We start from the raw sequence: 18,962 nt of genomic DNA, 5'->3' as shown, positions 1-18,962 counted from the left end.
GATAAAAAGAAGGGGGGGCGGGTGGAAAAGGCAAGCATAAAAACAGATGATAGACCTGACTTTCCCAAGAAGGAAAAACAGGGCATGAGCGATGCTAAAAACATAAGGTTATGCAAGCTTCTTCCACAGTATTTACTGGATCTTCCATAAAAATGCCACCCAATGGTGAATAGTTAAGATTATTTTTCTACCCGACAGTGTTTTCTGAAGGCAGGGACCTCATCATAAAACCAAGAGCTCCTATTTCAGCTGGCCTTATACTTAAGCCAGCTCAAACATTTCTTCACATAGTTAATATTCAATATCCAAACCATAGTCCAACATCTATCCTTTAAAAAAACAAGAGTATTTACCACTTCAGCTTCACTGGTAATCCAGCAGTATTGTTTAGGTGCTAGCACCAGCACATCCAAGATCAGTAGGCAAAGTATTCTCACAAGCACCAGGATTTCGCAGCAAGCTGTTAAATTACACGCAGCAATGATTCTAAAACTGTGAAACAAACCAAGACAGAGCCAGGAGTGGCTCTGGTTAATAGTGGTATTTGCCACAACTCATTTCTGATAACGAAACATGTGAACATGCCACCAATGCTTTTGGTAAAGCTTGGTTTAAAAAAATAATAATAAAAAAATAAAGAGACCTCCACAACAGGTATCATATCAGTTCTTGTACCAATAGGTCTAAAATGATGTCAGAAGTAATAGGAAGAGGAAAAACCAGCATTATAGCATAATTTCAATCACTAAAAACAAGGGTTGGAAAGCAAATATTGCCAGTTCGACGTTTGCCGTTCCCAAAAAACACATGATGCCCTATCCGGTGAGGCCCAGCTATTAAATGGAAATGTGAAAGTTTTTTACATATACTTTGCAATATACTGAATATTGCCAGACAAGACGGAAGTTTTACCCTTTCAACAGCCCACCCAGTAACTCCTCATTCAAAGACTGACTAAAGTAACTGTGTTTTGCTCAGCCTCCTTGGGTAAGCTTCCAAAACAACTGGATGCTACGCCACAGAAACTGCTTCTCTACAAGTCAGTCACCTCTTTAACCCAGCTCTTCCTCACACATGACGTTACGTTTCCTTTACGTGAATCCTCTTCATTGGAAGTTATAACGCAGTGTTTTCATACCAAGTGTAAATTCTCTCCTTACGTCATGTTTACATCCAAATGTTTGGGAACGTTTTTGCCATTTTAATTCTAGGTGAAATGAGCCATTCAATACAGAAACATTCCCTTCAGGGGAATCTTCCAGCTTCCTAATTACCTTACAGCTCTTCTCAGCATTTCTCCTTTATATGAAAATCACAGCCACGACCTTTCCGCTGAAGATCCTGTAATTCGGCTGGAGTACCACTCTAGTTACAAGGATACCAGTGCAAAGTACGGCGCTATGGAAAAACCCTATATAAAGGCTGCACTGTTTACAGATGCTCCGTGTGTATATGTTACATTTTCTACATTTCTCCCTTCCTTCAGATGTCTGCACTAAAAGACAATTCACATACACAAACATAATGACCTTGAATTTTTTTTTCCTCCTCTTTTTTTTTGGCAAAAACACACTTACAGTTCTTACAGTTTTTCTGCAAGCCCATCAAAGCCTCCTAAGAAAACCTGATATACATTCCCTAGACTCTCAAAATAAAAAGAAACTATACTGTCAATCTTGCTTTATCCATTATACATCCTATAAAGCTCCCCCAAGCACCTGTGTACGCATTACCTGCAGCTCCCTCCCCTGCATCCCAAAAACTCGCCAGGCACACGACAACAAACGCTGTGGTTGACCCCAAACTTGGTGCCACCTGACCAGCCATGAGGTCAACCTGAACCAGCAGCAGCCCAGTTCCCTCTGCTGCCCTTCCCACAGCATGGACGCCCATGTGCATCCCCCTCTTCCGCAATGCTCATCCCGCCTTCCAGTCTGCCTCTCTCCTTCTGCAACATCCGCTATTCTGAAAAAAATCATAAACCTGCATTTTGTTTTAACAATTTGACACATCAGCAAAGCATATTAATTAGTTTAGTTTGACCTAAACAATGGCCAAATCACTGCTATGCAGGTGTAGTAATATTTTAAAGGGGCATAACCTGGAAAATATCTGTTTTTCAAGAACACTTACATAGGAGACCTGTCCTTCAGATTTTAATCGTACAAACCACGTTCTGTATTACTTCAGAAATAGTAATGGCAGGGGATATCACTGTGTGCAGAATACTGACCAACAGAAAAACAAAATGAGCTTTTCCTTCCAAATTTTCACAAAAGGTGTGCTAAGAATAGTCTACTTGATTTATAAAGAATAAATGAAGTTCAACAGTGTCTTTTTAAGACATGATTTCACAGGTTCCACTGCAAATCCAAAACTTATTAGTTTTGTTTGTATATTGTACCTTCCACATACATTTGCCCTTTTTAATGCTATCTTGATAACAGGGTTACCTATAGCTGACAGCCTAATTCCTATTTCAAGTCTCCTATCCAGTTCTGCAGAAATTGCTGAAAATCAGCTATTACAAATGTCATTTGCAAGTCCTTTGCCTGTTATCAGATGAGCCCCAACAGTCAATTTCTTCACAGCTTTGAACTTCCCTCTAGCTCTAGATGAATTATCGTGATCCTATCCAGTCAGCCAATACTACTGATTTAATAAGAGATTTGCCTGAAGTGGATGATAACCTGGTTTGATCTGGTCTGTACAAATGAAACTAAACTGGACCCAGTCACGTTAAAATCCAGTTTAGAAATAATCATTGTTAAATTACACTTTGAGTGATATGAGAGAGAATTGAGTCCACGTTGTGTCCATTTTCTACACAATGTCACGTATCTGTATTGAAAATGACTTTCAAACACCCATTCATGAAAACATGGCAATCAAATACCACCCTTGGTATGTGGCTAAGGGTCACTCCCATAATAAGCACATTTTCATGTTCTAACCAACGTGACAGGGACTTCAAACTAACATAGCAGGTAACATTAAATTAACAAACCTCAATAAAAACCATCTCTAGCCTTTGGAGTGAGACAAGTGAAATCAGGAAAGAAAGACAGACTGGTTTCCACCTTGGAAAACGTAATTTCAAGCCCAATCTCTAGGCAAAGGTCTCTCCTACTTTGCAATTTCACCTTTATTGCTATTACAAAATGGGAAAAACTGCTGCATGACCCAAAGCAGCCAAAGCATACGGTTTTCTTTCTGCATCCAAGTTATCTCAGATTCAACATACCACAAAGAACAGAACCGCCCTGTCATCCTGCTGAGAAATCAACACAGTCCGAGGACAGCTAGAGAGGTGGAGAGAGGGTATAAAACTTGGCATCTAACTATTTAGAAGATGGTGTATCAGTCTTCCTATTTTTTTTAAACCATGCAAGCCAAAATATGTGAGTCATAACACTCGTGTCATAACAGTGATTCATAAATACAAGCGCACACAATGCATCCATAGAAACCACAGATATGGGACGTTCCAGAGAAACAGGAAGACCTTTCCTGAAGCCTGGGCAAAGCGCATCCCAGTGTTGAGACACCAAATGAACAACCGGCTCTTAAGCGACTTGGAGAGAAAACACAGGATCCCTGGTAAGGACACCACATCCCCACGCACCAGCAAGTGGGGAATAAACACTTTCTGTTAATCACGGCTCACATCACGAAAGCCTGTGGCGCAGGCCAGGGGAAAAGGATTTGCCAGACTCCTGCTACATTCATAGAATCATGGAATGGTTTGGGTTGGAAGGGACCTCAAAGATCATTTAGTTCCAACCCCTCTGCCACGGGCAGGGACACCCTCCACTACACCAGGTTGCCCAAAGCCTCATCCAACCTGGCCTTGAACACTTCCAGGGATGGGGCAGCCACAACTTCTCTGGGCAACCTGTTCCAGTGCCTATATTGCTGCCTTGGGCAGCCATTCCCCTTCTTGCGCCTCCGCTCCGCAGCGGCCAAAGGGAAGGCAAAGCTACTTCCTTACTTCAGAAAAGCAGAAGCTGCGCCGAGACACCGCGGCGCTGGGGTCAACCTGGGATGTGCCTTCGGGAGGAGAGTCCCGTTATCCGCCGGGCCCGGCCTGGGACCCCGCGGAACGCGGCGCCTCGCCGGTGCGAAGACCCGGGAGCCCCGGGGGAAGGCGGCCGGGGCGTTAGGGGCACCGAAAGCCCTCGCCTGGGGGAAGGTGAGGGGCTGCATCCCCCACGCCCCCTCCCCGCTTTCTCGGCCCCCCACGCCCGTACCCGGTTTCCTCAGGCTCCGGCACTGCGCCGCTCGCCCCCGCGCACGCCGTCACCGCGGGCCCCGGGCGGGAGGGCCCGTTCCCCTCCTTGCGGCCTCGCCGCCCGAGCGGGAGCTCGCCCCGGGGCCGCGGTTCGGCGGAGGCCGCCGCATCCCCTCCGAAGCCGGCTGGCCCCGCCACCGCCTCCCGCCCCCGGGCCCAGCGCGGCCCTCCCGGCCCGGGGAAGCCCACAGAGAGCCCCGGCGCTGCCCGCGCTCACCTCGAAGAGCTCGGCCGTGGCAGCCATGGCCGCAGGGAGGGCGGCGGGGCTCCTCAGCGGTCCGCCGCCGCCCCGCCGCTGCCGCCCATTGTGTCCCGCCGCCCCGGCAGCCGCCGCGGCGCCGCCTCCGCCCGCCGGAAATGGCCCTGCGCCGGGGCGGCCGCCGCCGGGGAGGGGCCGGGAGCTGCGCGCAGCGGCGGCCGCTCCTCCGCAGCGCCCCGGCCGCCCTCAGCGCCATGGCCCTGCGAGCGCTGTGGCTCCTCAGGCACGACCCCGAGGCCGGCGGCTCCGTGCTCTTCTCCAGGTACCGGGGAGCGGCGATGGGCGCGGGCCCGGCGGCCCGGGCAGGCCCGCGGGTGAGGCCGCGCCGAGCGCCCGCAGGGGCCGCCCCGCCGCGGGGGGCTGTGGCGGGGCGGGCAGGCGGTGCCTCCCCCGGGCCGAGCGGCTGGTCGGGCGTCCGGCCTCGGTGCGAGGGGAAGGAGAGGGAGATCCCGGCGGGCCGCGGCGGGGGGCGGTGTTTGTGGAGCGGCCGGGGCTGCCTCCGAGCCCCGAAACGCGCAAAACCACCGAAATAATTTGGTGCCTCTTTGTGAGGCGTTTCGCCTTTCCCAGCGCATTTCTAAACCCGATTTTGACATTTTCTAGGTTCAAACAATATGCTTCTCACAACAGCCTAAATCTGGTTTGGGTTTGGGTTTTTTTTTGTGTTGTTTTTTTTTGTTTTTTGTTTTTGGGCGTTTTTTTGGTTTGGTTTGGTTTTGTTTTGTGGTTTTTTGTTTTTTTTTCACTGCTTCTGCATTTTGCACATGACTTTTTCCCCCTCTGTTCCTCTTTTTGTTAGTTGCTGTAAAGATTTTACCTAGCTCTTCTCTGTCCTTACATGGAAAAGGACAAGGTAGGGATTACGAAATACTGCCAGACGAACCAAATGAGCAAAACAGAAATATATATTTTGCTTTATTTTACTTATCTTCTTATTGTTCTGTAACTGTACAAAAAGCACAGCGTTTTAAGGCAGAAATTTAGCTTTCTGTTTGATTTTAATTTTTGCATCCAAAGACAGGTTTTTTTAAGTTAGTGAACCAAACAACAACTTTTTATTCAGAACTCTTACAGAGTTTTATATAGGACTTTGGGCTAGGCGGGCTGCTTTTGTTAGCCTGGCAAAATTTGTTGCTGTTTCCGTGTAGCCTCTGTGATTTCACAGGACTCAATTCGAAAGAATGAGAGCAAAAATAACTGGGAGCTAGAGAAAGGAGAAATACTGAGGCCTGGGTAAAGAGATGTGACCTACAGTCCTAGTCTGAATTCAGTAAAACTGAAAAAAGAACCTTGAAGGACGTAAAAAAAAAAAGAAAAAAGAGCAAGTAGGCTATCTTCCATCTTCAGGTGCAGACAGATCTCTACATTGGATATTCCTCTGATTGTTTTAGGATTAGTATTATAGTCCTTGTATTACCTACAAGACTAGAGATGAGGCCTCCCCTCTACAAACACAGAGAAAGAGAAAGCCTTGTCCCAAAAATCTGAGAGTGTAATCACCGTGGAGGAAGGGGGGGGGGGCTGGTGACAGGGATATGTGAAGTAACTTGTCACACAGTGAGCAGCAGAGACAAGGAATAGTGCCCCTTTGAAAGGGCAAACTATACTTGATACTTCAAGTGATTTCCAGACTTGGATCTTTCAAGTTCCCAGAGGGAATAATAGGGCTGTGGAAACCCTGAGTTTATCCTCCTAACTGACCTTAAATTCAACAAAGCGCACAGACAATATGAAGAATGCCGGATCACATGGAAACTGTTGGTTTCGGGACTTACGCACTCAGCTGGAGATACGTGAGCCCTGATCTTTAACCTCAGCGAAGACATCTGGGACATCAAAGCATTCCACTTTTTCTGAGCTGATCATAACTTCATTCAGGCAACAAGTATGCTCTCTCTCTCTCGAATCACCAAAGCTCATTCGTCCCTGGAAACTTTCATCTTTTTAAGTTTTCGTCACTTTCTAGAAGGGAATACTGAAAAACTGAGGTCGGAAGGGCTAACTAATATCTAGTGACTCGGCTAAAGCTGAGAAGATTCAGTGGGAGGAGAAGATTGCTGTGTGGAGGGGACAGCTTCAGCAAATGGAGCAGACACATTGGAACATAAGGAGGACAAAACTAGACTGAAATATTTCCTCTTTGGTTTGGAAATGTCAGCCAAAAATAAGAGAGGCTTACCAAGGTGACACGTAGCCTCTTATCAACAGCCTTGCTCTGGAAGTCCTCATAAATTTTCAAGCTGCAAAATCACTGTTTCTTTACTCTTCAAAATAAACATGAGACTGTAGGGAGGCATTTTGCTGTCATCTGTATCCTGTTTACGGATCTCATAGCTCTGGTTTCTCTCTGCCTGTGCTTGCTTTTTTCTTACTGGAGAAAAAAAAAAAGCAGCTATACATGCCTGATTAAGACTCAAACCAAAAAAGCACAGTCACTGAAAATAAGCCTGAGGAAGTGTAGTTGCCTCCAGCAAGAGACTCTGCTACTCAGTTAAGAGAAGATGGTGTAGGTGGGACTTAGAGGCAACAGGATAAGAACCATGCAAATGTTTGGGAGCAGAAGGGCAGCGCTACATATGGAGGCCATAGATAAAACAAAGTACCACATTGCTGGGATTACAAGTTCTGGGGCAGTTTAAGAAGCAGACTGTCAATGTGTCTTTAAAAAGATGGTATAAAAAGGCGAATAAATGGAGGCATTTATGTATCTGTGCATTTTTTCTCCCATGCTTGTTTGTAAGTCTGGCTCTGAGTGCAAGCAAACATGCAGCCTGACAACAGATCTGCTGCAAGGTGATTTATGAAGTGATATAACTAGTTGCCTGGCATGAGGGCTCGTGGGTAACTACTAAGGGAATCCACAAAAGAGAAAGTAGAAAAGTTAGTCAAAAATTAGTCTGTTGTCAAACTTAATGTAAAAGACTCTCAGGGGAGTCTGTAGTTCCAAAAAAGGATGAAGACCAGTGCATTAGTGAAAGTAATAATTTTTCTTTTCTCAGCTGTTTATTAAAAGACAACTCTTCAGTTCCTCTTGATAGATTTAGGTCAGCTTGAGAAGAAATTCATCTCTCCTTCATTTAAAAAATAATACTGCTTCAGAAGAAAAAATCCCAGACATAGCATTAAACGGCTAGTATGATTTTTTTTTTTCTCAAACATTATCTCTAAGAAATTTGAAATTAAATGTATACATTGATGCAGAATAGCAATTTTAAAATATACAAAACCTTGTGTCTCTGACATTATGATTACATCTTAAATACTTGGAAAAAATGAAATTATTAAACAGTCATAAAAGCTTTGAGTCACATATATTGCACTTGTAGCGTGGAATCCGTTTCTCTCCGCCCCAAAAAAAGCATGCAGCTCTTGCTGGTAAAATTGTACTTAGGTACAGTGAAATATTTATAATATTGTAAAGTTTTTTAGTTAATCTTGTTAATCAATTGAAGCGACTGCTGCAGATCAATCGTGAAAGCTCAGAACAGCAATGAAAAACCTGTAAATAAGTAACTTCCATTATACTGTCTCATAAATACAGTAGTTAGTAGAGCAGCAATGCTGCAGCAGTGGCATAGTATATCTGGGCAAAAAGCTATTGTAGTTGAGTTTTATTATGTGGGACATCCGTTTTCTTAAATGTCTGAAAATTTATCTTCAGTGTGATCTCACCTCTTAGAAATGCTTTGCTGCTGAAGTTTTGCTGCGCTATTGCGAGTCACTCTTGTGTTCATTAGTGTCGTTTAAACGTTCTATAACTTCGTGCAACAGCAGGGTAGGCAGATAGATTCACTTTCTACTAAAAGTTTTCGGTACAAATCCACCTGATAAAATGAATCCTAATTACATGGGAAATAGTTTTATTGACAGTTATTTGGATGCTGATCCTGTCACTCTTTCCGTTGGCACGCTGCTGGATTCCGCTTGCACGAGGTTGCTTTTAGGACCAGGGGGGCTTTTGAGAGTTGTTTGAATACCTAAGAGAAACCCATCCTTGATTGTATCAATATTCCAAAGATTTTTGTAATGCTTTTGCATTCTCTGACAGCCAGCAAAGAGATTGTGTGAGTTCTGCTTCTGGGAAGTCTGTTGGTGTGATGTTTTGGGTGGGAAAAAATGCGTAGCGATTGAGATGCTCTTATTTCCACGTCACAGACGCTACCCCACCGTCGAAGTACGCGCCGAGACCTTCAACGGGTCGACACACGTGCCCGTGCCATCCGACAGCGCCTTTCTTAAAGCCTTGCTTTTTGAACTGAGACTCGTAGACGGCGATATTTTTGTGGAGCATCGAGACACTTGTACTCGAGTCAATCACTCATCGGTGTATTCGGTTCGCACCGAAGGAGGGGATCTCTGGCCCGTGCTTGCTTTTCGGAAGAGCGGTCTGATATACGCGTGCCTTCCACTAGTTGAGGAGACCTTGGAGCCACGGCCACCCCTTCTTACTGTTAGTGGGCTCTCACAAGGTCTGGCTCTTCTGTTAGGCATTGTGGACTACCTCTCTCCAAGTCGGAAAAATGAAGCTGAGATGAGTGCGAAAATAGGCCAGCTTCGAAATTTGCTTATCCAGGCCTGTCCGCTCGGCACCCCCTTAAACACCAACATACGCAGCTTAAACAGCTCGTTTGATGACATTCAGGAGATCCCCGCAGACGAGAAGCAGCCAGCTTGGAGATCCAACACCTACAAAGGCAAACCTCAGGTTAACGTCTGTATCACTGAGAAGGTCAAGTGCATGCAGCACGACAAAACGGACGTCGTGGACATGTGGCAAGTTTATGGAGCTGTAAATTGCAAGGTGAGAGTGCGAGTCTGGCCAGAGTGTTTTTCGTGCCAGCACATTGGGAAAGTAAATTCATCTTTTTACTTTGCTATGTGAGCAGTGAGTTTCTAATACTGTGATATTTCGAAAGCGTAACAAACTATTACGTGCTAGACTGATGCTTTAACGGTGTTTTTCATTTTGATCTTTACTGTTTTTTTTCCTGCATGCTTCATGCACTTTTGCAGTAACTATTTATGGGACTTAAATTTCCAGCAGTAGCTACATTGCATGTATTTTCCCAAACATTTCTGATCTTAAATGAAACAGGGAGAAATTATTTCCTACCATCTTTGTCTATAGAGACTAAGAAATGGTAGTGCTAACACCAAGTTTATTTCCAGCTGTGTAATAAGCAATGTGTTAAATAATGATTAGAAACAGAACTTCTGAATGAGGCTTCTGCAAGTGTCTTTGTGACCATTTTTAGTTAGTTTTCCTACCAAACAAAAGTTGAATCTTCTATCCTACTTTACTTTATTACAACATTTTCAGTCCATAAGTGCTGTTTGTTTGGCTGACGTAAGAGCCATTGATACAGAATCTGGTGAAATAAACTGGCTGTATAATTATTTTGAATGTTTTTGTATGTGACAATGGTTTTTCATTGTTTAATACTAAAAATTGGAGAATGGCTACTAAACAGATCAATAATTATTACGAAGTACATTACAATTTGTGTTCGTATTTAACATTCTTTGTTCTGAATTATGCTTAGGAAGCACACTGTGTTATCACAGTACGCTGTAACTGCCAGTGTTTTGAGAGGAGGAAAATCTTCTAATAAAGTGGATCGTGGTAATTTAATTATTTGCAAGAGATGGGATACTTGTCTCAGAAGGAAGCCAACCTAAGTACTGCGCTTCCGAAGACTGGGTTATTTCCCAGCAGCCATGCTGGTGGGGATTATGTGGGTGAGCAGCTTCCTGCTCTCAGAGGCACAAGTTTCTGGGTCATCTTGCAGAGCGGATGGCCTAACATAAGAAGAAAGCCCTGGTGTAGTTGTGCTCTGCTGAGCTGGCACGCAGAGGGATGAGACGATGGATGCGCTGCACGTGGTTGCTGTGAGAAAGCTGACATGGGACCACAGTGGCCATTAATAGCATGCTCGAATCCATTAAGTGGATGTTGTAAGAGTAACTGAATTAATTAGACTGTCACTAAGTGTGTTTATGTAACATTCATAATGGTGTAGCTGTACCGTAAGTCCTTGGCTTGCTTATCTGCTGTTTTCTTGCTAAAGAGTACTTGTTTGTCAGTTAAGAGACATTTAGCTAAGGCTACAGAAGTGGGAAAAGGACTTTGTTTTGAAAGTATTTGTCAATGCTTGGGTTTGAAAAATTTTGGTGTGATTCTTTTTAAGGCTCGTATTTGATTTTTGAACAGCTAATTCTGACTTGAGGGGAATATTTTAGAATAACTTCTTGACTTCGTCTTTTCCAAGTGTGATATAGAGGGATCTGCTCCAAACGTAACCCTCAGTTTGAATCTCCCGACGAATGGCCCTCCACTCCAAGATATTGTGGTCCATCATTGTGTGACTTCCATTGACCCTGCCATGCTGATGTCCAGCAGTGTCGAGCCACTGGATGATTCTGTGTATAACGGACCTTACAAATTTCCTTTCATCCCTCCTTCGGATTCATTCAACTTGTGTTACTACACTTCCCAGGTAATAACACCCCTGACCCTTCTTATTTTCCAGTCTTCAAACAGGAATGAAAGTGCCTGTGTTGTTGAACGTGACTGAGGCGAGTAAAACGTTTTTTAATATAATAAACTGCTTGGAAGGACTTCAGGACTTGAGTCGTCTGAGTCACGTTCAGGAGGTGCCAGTGCTTTTGCTTGGCATGGCTGCTCTTACTTTAAATCATGGAATCATAATGACCTACTTAGATGCCTGCCAGGATATATGCAGGCTGAGATGTCAAGTACTTACACCACAACAAGCAGCCTGAAGGGTTTGGCACAGTCAGCAATTAATGTGTGTTTGTTATTTTTTAAAGTACTTTAGCAATTAGAACAGAATATAACCATCATATGATGATGACGTTAATTTATGTTGAGAATTAATATAGTTTTCTCCAGGTTCCTGTTCCACCAATTTTGGGATGCTATCAACTCACTGAAGAAGGATCACAGTTGAAAATAACAGTTAATTTAAAGCTTCATGAGAGCATAAAGAACTCTTTTGAGTACTGTGAAGCTCGAATACCTTTTTTCAACAGGTAAGAAGAAAGAAATCCTAAATAAACTTCTTCCATTTCTCTGTGATCTTCCTGAAATTAACCTGTCAGGAGTCAATATAACAGGTTCTACTCCGTCAAAGTACTTTCAGTGGACACCGACTTTGCAAATGTTGGGAAGCCCACTTGGAATTCTTGTAATTTCCAGAATACAGAATCCTATCAGAATACTTGGTAAATTCTGTGTACTTCTGTTGCACATCCTATTTCACTGTGGTATTTCTTCATGTGAAACCCTGCCACAGTCCTCCAGGTGGATTACGTCTCAAGATCACTTCCAACCCAGGGTAACCCGTTCTTTAAAGCTGCTAATCCTAGCTACAGATCAGCTTATATCAAAAATATAGTTATTTAAAATTAAAACGATAGTTTTCATTTAAGCCTCTCTGACAACTGCCATGGCTACACTGTTGCATCATTATAATGAAAATTTAAAGATGAAATGATACAGAGTTGCTGATGCCGATCATAATGTTAGTAAAACACTATCAGTGAACTAAAGACAGTAAAATATCAACAGCTCTTTTATGATTACTAGGTTGAGACCATGGTGATTTCCTCCTGCTCTGTAATTTCTTTTCATAAATTAGCAGTGTGCTCAGGTAGGTATGATTTGTCTGTATGCACATAAATAAAGTCTTTCAGCATTTTGTTGCTTTCTTCCAACAAAATGAAGGTTAACAAATACTGAATGATGCTAATTCCAACGGTTTTATTTCTCCTCTGTCATACTGTAGGGGCCCAATTGCTCAATTAGAGTACAAAGTTAGTTATGGCCAACTGGATTTCTCACGAGAGAAGAGCCTACTGGTTTGGGTCATCGGTAAGTAGAACACCCTTGCGCTCTCTTGCTTCCTCCTCAGTCATAGAATCATAGAATGGTTAGGGTTGGAAGGCACAGTCATATAATTTCTTACAGATGCTGTTTCTGGCTTTAGGACAGAAGTTCCCAAAATCTCTGGAAGTTTCACTGACTGGAACCGTGTCTTTTGGCACTGCAGGCAAAGAGCACCCAACGAATTATGTTTGCAGTGGGAACACAGCTTATGTAAAAGTAAGTTGCAAGCTCTGCAAGAAGAGGCCTAAGTAGTCATTTTTTTATTATCTTAAATTGCCTATGAAAATATGTCGATGTTAAATCAGACATAATCGTTAGCCTCTTTGTTCTCAGCATGGAGTTTTCCGTATTCTTCCTTCCAGGATTTGACATCCTGTTGTTTCAGAGTATGCTTGCACACCAAGAGCATGTAACACATTGCCAGTGTTTGTGCAGCAAGCATGACAGTATGCGTCTGATCATGTTTTCCCTCTTTCTGTAGCTGTATTTTAGGATCCCAGATTTCACACTGACTGGATGTTACGTAGACCAGCATTCTATTCAAATCTTTGCACCAGGAAAACCCAAAATTACTGCATGTGAGTTGCTAAAATTGTCATTTACTTAACTGAAACTGCATATTGAAGTTATGAACTGGATGTCAGTTATTAAAATTATGTAGCTAAAGTTGGACAAAGATTTTTTCCTGGTTTGCTTGGGACATCCCAGAAACGTTGTTCTCTGCTTTGTAATTTTTTTTTTTTTTGTGATGCTTAAGCGTCCCTGGAGTAGGGACTGTCATCTCCTTTTCAGATGAAAGCTCTTACTGCTCAGTTACAAAGTCAGGCTCTCTTTTGAGTGATGTTTTACTATGCTCTGCATAATGGCAGAACTTTACTGGGAGGACAGAAAATGCCTCTCCGTCGTCTGGCCTCTTGGTTAGAGCACTTTTGTCAGAGATGTGGTGTGTGGATTGGAAATACCCAGGTACAGAGCTCAGCTCCTGCATGCAAGGGAGACTGTTGCTGTCAGTGTCATCACACCAACATCCCTTGGTGGATGTGGTACTACGGTGAATCTGAGGAGCAGAAACCAAATCTGCTTATTCTTAACACGTGACTACTTCCAAGCCTGCCCCAAAAATACACTAATTGGGAATACAGTAGGCATCAGTAAATCTGAGCAGTACTGTCTAATGGAAGCATTTTTATTTGTTGCTGTCTATTGGTTGCAGCTTCGGTCAGTCATGTTAGCAGAAGTCTGTAAATGCCTTTCAAAAACTCTAATCTACACTGTTGATTTTGTGACAGGTCACATTCAGTCCTAAATTGTAACCCAAAAAAGCAACATCGTCACACTGTATGTTTTATAGCGAGTATGCAATTTGTATTCATTGAACAAGATCCAGGCCATCCACCTGCTTTTGACTTAACCTCTGTTTGAATTTTAAGCTCATCACTGATACATTAGTAAAGGTAATTGAAGCTGAGACTTTAAATGTCTCATTATCAAAACCGATTTTCAAATAAAAGTAAGAGTCTTACAGTTTAAAGAGCCTATTATACCTTTTCTTTAAACTAGTAAGGATGGATTAGTAGTCTCTTAACTTGGATGAAGGAATGTCTAATTTTAAGGCACCCTGTAACGCTTATTTTTCTTGCCTGTTTTATTTTTTTAGCCCGGGAACTAATTTCTTCTGATTACTACATCTGGAATTCCAAAGCACCAGCACCTATGGTGTACAAAGCCACACTTGACTAATTTGCTTGTGAATTATTTTTGTATTTAAACAAAACAGAGAGCTAATAAGAGTAACGTTGTGATACAGTGAAAATAAATATCCTTCAGCACTTGTACTTTGTATGTTTGCTTAAAAATTTATGTTGAGAAAGAACAAAAGAAGTCAATTCTCTATAAAAACTTAAATTGTTTAGTCCTAGAGAAGACAATTGGAAATTGCCGTGGCCATTTTTACTTTCCCTTCTAATATTAGCTGGTACAAAATAAGTACCTAGTGATACAGATACAGACTGGTACAACTGGGTGTGTCATCCGGGAGGACTCCCAGTTACTTCACTGGTTTTATAAACCAAAGAGCTCAGGAGACATGAAAGCTTTCAGTGTCTTGTTCCTGTTCTGAAGTCACAAGAATCTGATTAGACTCCAGATTGACAGGACGGTTAAAAGCAAGAGTTCTGTACTTTCAGGAGGTGTGTACAGAATACATACGAGTCAATAATTTACAAGAATTTTAAGAGTGAGAGTGTGGCATAAGCAGCACTTCCAAAAGTGGAGACGATACAGGAGCCTCTATGGTCCCGTCAGCAGGAGTGGGGAGTTCCCTTTCATACGTGCCTGTGAACTGCATCGCTCTGAAAGCTAGGGCCCGTGAGGATCCAGAGGTGTGAACCTGTTTTTTTTCAAATCACAAGACTAGCTCTGAGCAGGCAAAACCAGCTGAGTTTGCTGGAGGTTCCAAAAAACATCACTGAGCCATTTTCCCTGGAAAAAAATAGGCGGAAAAGAAAATGACTCAGTTTACAGGGGCTGACCTCTAATTTGAGAAGAAAATGGGTGTCTGCAGGAACACAGGAAATGGACTTGAAGAGAGTTATCAGGAAATGAGCAAATTCTGAAAGGCTGGTGAAGAACTGAGAGAACCTGGAGAGCAGCACAAAAGAAGAGAAGAATGCTGTCTAATAACCGAGCGTGCCGGCTGCTCCCGCTCTACCTCTTGTTTGACTGTGTACTGTGTGATAAATAAGATTAGTGGTTATGTAAGGAGAAAAGTTTTAAGCCAGAATTGAAAAAGTGCTTAGATTGAGAGAGTAATCTAATTGGTTGGTTAAATGTTCGAAAGGGTGGGTTAATTCACGTGAAACATGCCGGTTCAGCTGAAACTGCTGCGCAAACTTACAAACCGGAGCTATGCCGTGAGCCCTTTCACACGGGTGATCCTAGAATCATGGAATCACAGAACGGTTTGGGTTGGAAGGAATCTCAAAGTTCATCTAGTTCCAACCCCCCTGCCATGGGCAGGGACACCTCCCACTACACCAGGTTGCCCAAAGCCTTATCCATCCTGGCCTGATGTGTCCGTTTTGATTAGCAGGCAAAAAGTGAGTTAATGATTTTGCCCAGAATCCAGCGCCTACCTGTTACGGTTGTCTGCGTGCCTGGACACCACAGTGTGAGTGGGGAGGGGGGGGTCTCTCTGTTTGAGGGGTGTTGTGGTTTAGCCCAGCCAGCAACTAAAGGCCACACAGCAGCTCACTCACCCTTCCCCACCCCCAGGGGATGGGGAAGAGAATTAAAAGGGGAAAGAGAGAGAGATATGTGGGTTGAGATAAGAATAATTTAATAATAATAATATATGAAAAAATATATATGTATAGTGATAATAATATGTACAAACAAGTGATACACAGTGTAATTTCTCACTACCCGGTGACCAAGGCCTGTCCCATCCCAGACTAATGATCCCAAAACAGGTAAGTCCTGACACCGCAATCCTGGATGAGCAAGACGCCCAACAAGAGAACGAGAGAGAGACAGAACTCTGAAAGTGATAGCCCCTGGAAGAGCAAAATCTCTTCTTTCTGGTCGACTCTCATCTATATACTGGGCATGACGTTGCATGATCTGGAATACTCCATTGGCCGGTTTGGCCCTCAATCCCAAGTCTAAATTCAAATCATAAGGGGAGTTGTGGACCCTTCGCCCCAGCTACGCTTCCCTTCCAGCCTGTTGTGCTCCTGCACACTGGCAAAACGTGAGAAGCTGAAAAGTCCTTGATGTCTTGGTACCAGCTATAAACATCAGTGCGCTGTCAACATTCTTCTCATAACAAATTCCAGACTAAATCCAAACACGGAGCTCTTCTGGCTGCTGAAAAGAAGAACTAACTGTCCCATCCCAAACCGGGACAAAGGGTTTAGGTTGTATGTTGGGCACCCACCGCAGGATTTTGGTGTTTGTGTCAGTGCAGTGTTTGCTTTCCACCTACCCGTGAGAAAGGTGGGAGCCGTCTATTCTGCAGAGCAGTGCCCAGGAGGAATAGCTTTTCTTTTCCGCAGCATTTCTCCCAAGAAATGCAATGAAACAGTGGGGCTGTCAGAATTCACAGCACGTTGGGAGAGAATGCTCTTGCGCTTACTAGCAGGATGTCCTTGCCAAATCATGTTCCTTTTGTTTCCCTTTTGCCGTGTCTTTTAAGTCTCAAGGTTAGGAGAGCTGCCGTACTTGGGAATATGCTTTAGATGACTTTGCACACACCTCTCAATGCAGCTTTGGATGGAGGGAGGTGGTGGGTGATGTTCCTCTTCTAGCTCTGAGCAGTTTTCTACAACTTCATGCAAGCCATCACCTGTTTTGGTTTATTACAAGGGTTTGTGCCATAAACCTCTGGATCCTAACTCTAGCATACTCTTGCTGCAGTGCTCTGCTCCTGCTCAGGGACAGCTCTATGGTAAGAGAAATGGGGAAAGGAGGCCGTGTCTGCCTTTTTTTGAAGGGTGGCTGAGGTCTCTCTGGCAGGCTTGAGTGTGCACCATGCCCTGTTCTTCGGGAAGCACCCCTGAACAAGTCAGACAGCAAAACAGATCAGGTTAAATTGGCACACACCTTAATCCAGCAGTCTTGTGGAACAACTGTGAGACACCCACACTGGTGGAGAAAGAGTCTGATGAAGCCTTTCTCCTGGCCTGGTGTCTTTTGGGAAGGGCTCATTCTTGTAGATGCTTCGTAAATCTTAGTAAGCTAGTAAACAAGTTAAGTAGTAGTAGTAAACTTAGACAGCTTAGTAAACTAGATGGCTAGCAACTTGGGTCTATCCATCACGACTGAGGTACCTTTAGGCATGACCTGCAGAACACAAGACATGGAGAGAAATGAGTGATGTGTGTAGAGGTTTCAGGTGCCTCCCGGGCTGGGCAGCAAATGGGGATACCGGGGAGACAATATTGGAAGGCAGAGTTCATAGAATCACAGAATGGTTTGGGTTGCAAGGAACCTTAAAGATCATCTAGTTCCAACTCCCCTGCCATGGGCAGGGACACCTTCCACCTTGAGACCAGGTGGCTCAAAGCCTCATCCAACCTGGCCTTGAACACTTGCAGGGATGGGGTAACCACAACTTCTGCGGGCAACTTGTTCCAGTGCCTCACCACCCTCAGGGTGAAGAATTTCTTCCTTGTATCTAATCAAAATCTCCCCTTTTTCAGTTTAAAGCCATTGCCCCTTGTCCTATCACTACATGCCCTTGTCCAAAGCCCCTCTCCAGCTTTCTTGTAGCCTCTTTAGGTACTGGAAGGCTACTAGAAGTTCTCCCCGGAGCCTCCTCTTCTCCAGGCTGAGCAAGCCCAACTCTCTCAGCCTGTCTTCATAGCAGAGGTGCTCCAGCCCTCGGATCGTCTTCATGGCCCTCCTCTGGACCTGGTCCAACAGATCCATGTACTTCTTACATTGGGGACCCCAGAGCTGAGTTCAAGGAGTTATAAATGACTAAACCCTTCTATGCATCTCTGTGCGTTCCCTGTAGTTCCTCAGACAATTTCACTGTTTCTCTACGTGCTCTGACTATTTTTCCTGTTTTAAAAGGGAGAAAAAACACTTTGAAAACTAAATCAGGAAGGTATGATTGAGAGCTCACGTGAGCCTGAGAACTCCATGGCTGGCAGAGGTGGTATCTTAAAGTAGTTCTGCTCTAAAGGTGATGAAGCCCTGTGTCAGTGGTATTCCTTTAGCTCTTTAAAAAAATCAACAAGTGTTTAATACAACACTTTCTTTAAAAACACTGTGTTAAAGGGGAAAAAATAAGAATTCTCTTTTGGTACAGAGCGCTGTTTCTTCTACAAGAGTGCTTGCTGCTTGAAGTGCTTATATTTATAATTTCATCACAGATATAGACTGTATGAGATCTGTGCAGAGAGCTTTGCACAAAGACTTTCAAAAGTGGTGGCCAAAGAGTTCTCCAGAGTGCATGTCAGAGGGCTAGAAGAAAACTAACACGCAATCCCTTGAAAGGAATAAATGGAAGGACTTAAATACTGGCTTATCAACCTGACATTTTTCCCAGATAAAATGATGGGTATAAATAAGAAGTTAATGTAGAACTTGCTTCATTAATAAAATGAACTTGCTTCATTTCATTAAAATTTTTGGGTAATGTAACTAATGCCAATTAATGTGAATTTAAAGCAAATATATACTGTCAAAGAAACTTTTTAGATGAGACTACACATTTAGTTGGCGAAGAGACTTGATGTGACAGACTTCTAAGAAATTAAAATAATGCAAAATCCCTGTGTAACCCACTGAACACAGCAAAAACTGGCTGACATTTCCACATGCAGTGGCAATGGGGAACCGTCATCAAATATATTTTGGAGCCCGACTGTGTTATTTAACACTTTGTAGAAGGTGTGGAAGGAAACGGGGAATTTGCATTGATGAGGTTCACAGAGGGTGCAGTGGCTGAGAGGCAGCAATTACTGAAGGTGCTGGAGCCCTTGTTGAGACCCTGA

At 43.6% G+C, this 18,962-nt stretch overlaps 2 protein-coding genes across 3 annotated transcripts in view; one reads left to right on the top strand and one right to left on the bottom strand.

Moving 5' to 3' along the window:
- EXOC5 (exocyst complex component 5) overlaps positions 1-4,541 on the bottom strand; it is a 28,772-nt gene extending 24,231 nt beyond the window's left edge. For both annotated transcript variants that reach the window (XM_086612796.1, XM_086612795.1), the window contains exon 1: positions 4,509-4,541. In XM_086612796.1, coding sequence (XP_086468922.1) covers positions 4,509-4,535 — 27 coding nt within the window. In that variant the 5' untranslated portion in view covers positions 4,536-4,541. The remainder of the gene's footprint in view (positions 1-4,508) is intronic.
- A 200-nt stretch (positions 4,542-4,741) lies between these two features.
- On the top strand, positions 4,742-14,280 carry AP5M1 (adaptor related protein complex 5 subunit mu 1). The gene is made up of 8 exons (XM_086613064.1): positions 4,742-4,812; positions 8,706-9,351; positions 10,820-11,047; positions 11,464-11,603; positions 12,359-12,444; positions 12,560-12,675; positions 12,941-13,037; positions 14,117-14,280. Exons 1-8 carry the CDS (start codon positions 4,745-4,747, stop codon positions 14,197-14,199), a joined length of 1,464 nt encoding a protein of 487 aa, XP_086469190.1. The 5' UTR covers positions 4,742-4,744; the 3' UTR covers positions 14,200-14,280.
- The last annotated feature ends 4,682 nt before the right edge of the window (positions 14,281-18,962 follow it).

Source organism: Tauraco erythrolophus, chromosome 6, assembly GCF_009769465.1.
Source record: "Tauraco erythrolophus isolate bTauEry1 chromosome 6, bTauEry1.pri, whole genome shotgun sequence".
NCBI classification, from domain to species: Eukaryota; Metazoa; Chordata; class Aves; order Musophagiformes; family Musophagidae; genus Tauraco; species Tauraco erythrolophus.
Note: the sequence above shows the minus strand (reverse complement) of the source record. Positions and strands in the feature narration are given on the sequence as shown.

Coding starts and splice junctions, on each gene's coding strand:
- AP5M1 (XM_086613064.1), top strand. CDS start 4,745: ATGGCCCTGCGAGCGCTGTGGCTCCTCAGGCACGACCCCGAGGCCGGC. Junction 9,352..10,819: donor ATGGAGCTGTAAATTGCAAG/GTGAGAGTGCGA, acceptor GTCTTTTCCAAG/TGTGATATAGAGGGATCTGC. Junction 12,676..12,940: donor GGAACACAGCTTATGTAAAA/GTAAGTTGCAAG, acceptor CTCTTTCTGTAG/CTGTATTTTAGGATCCCAGA.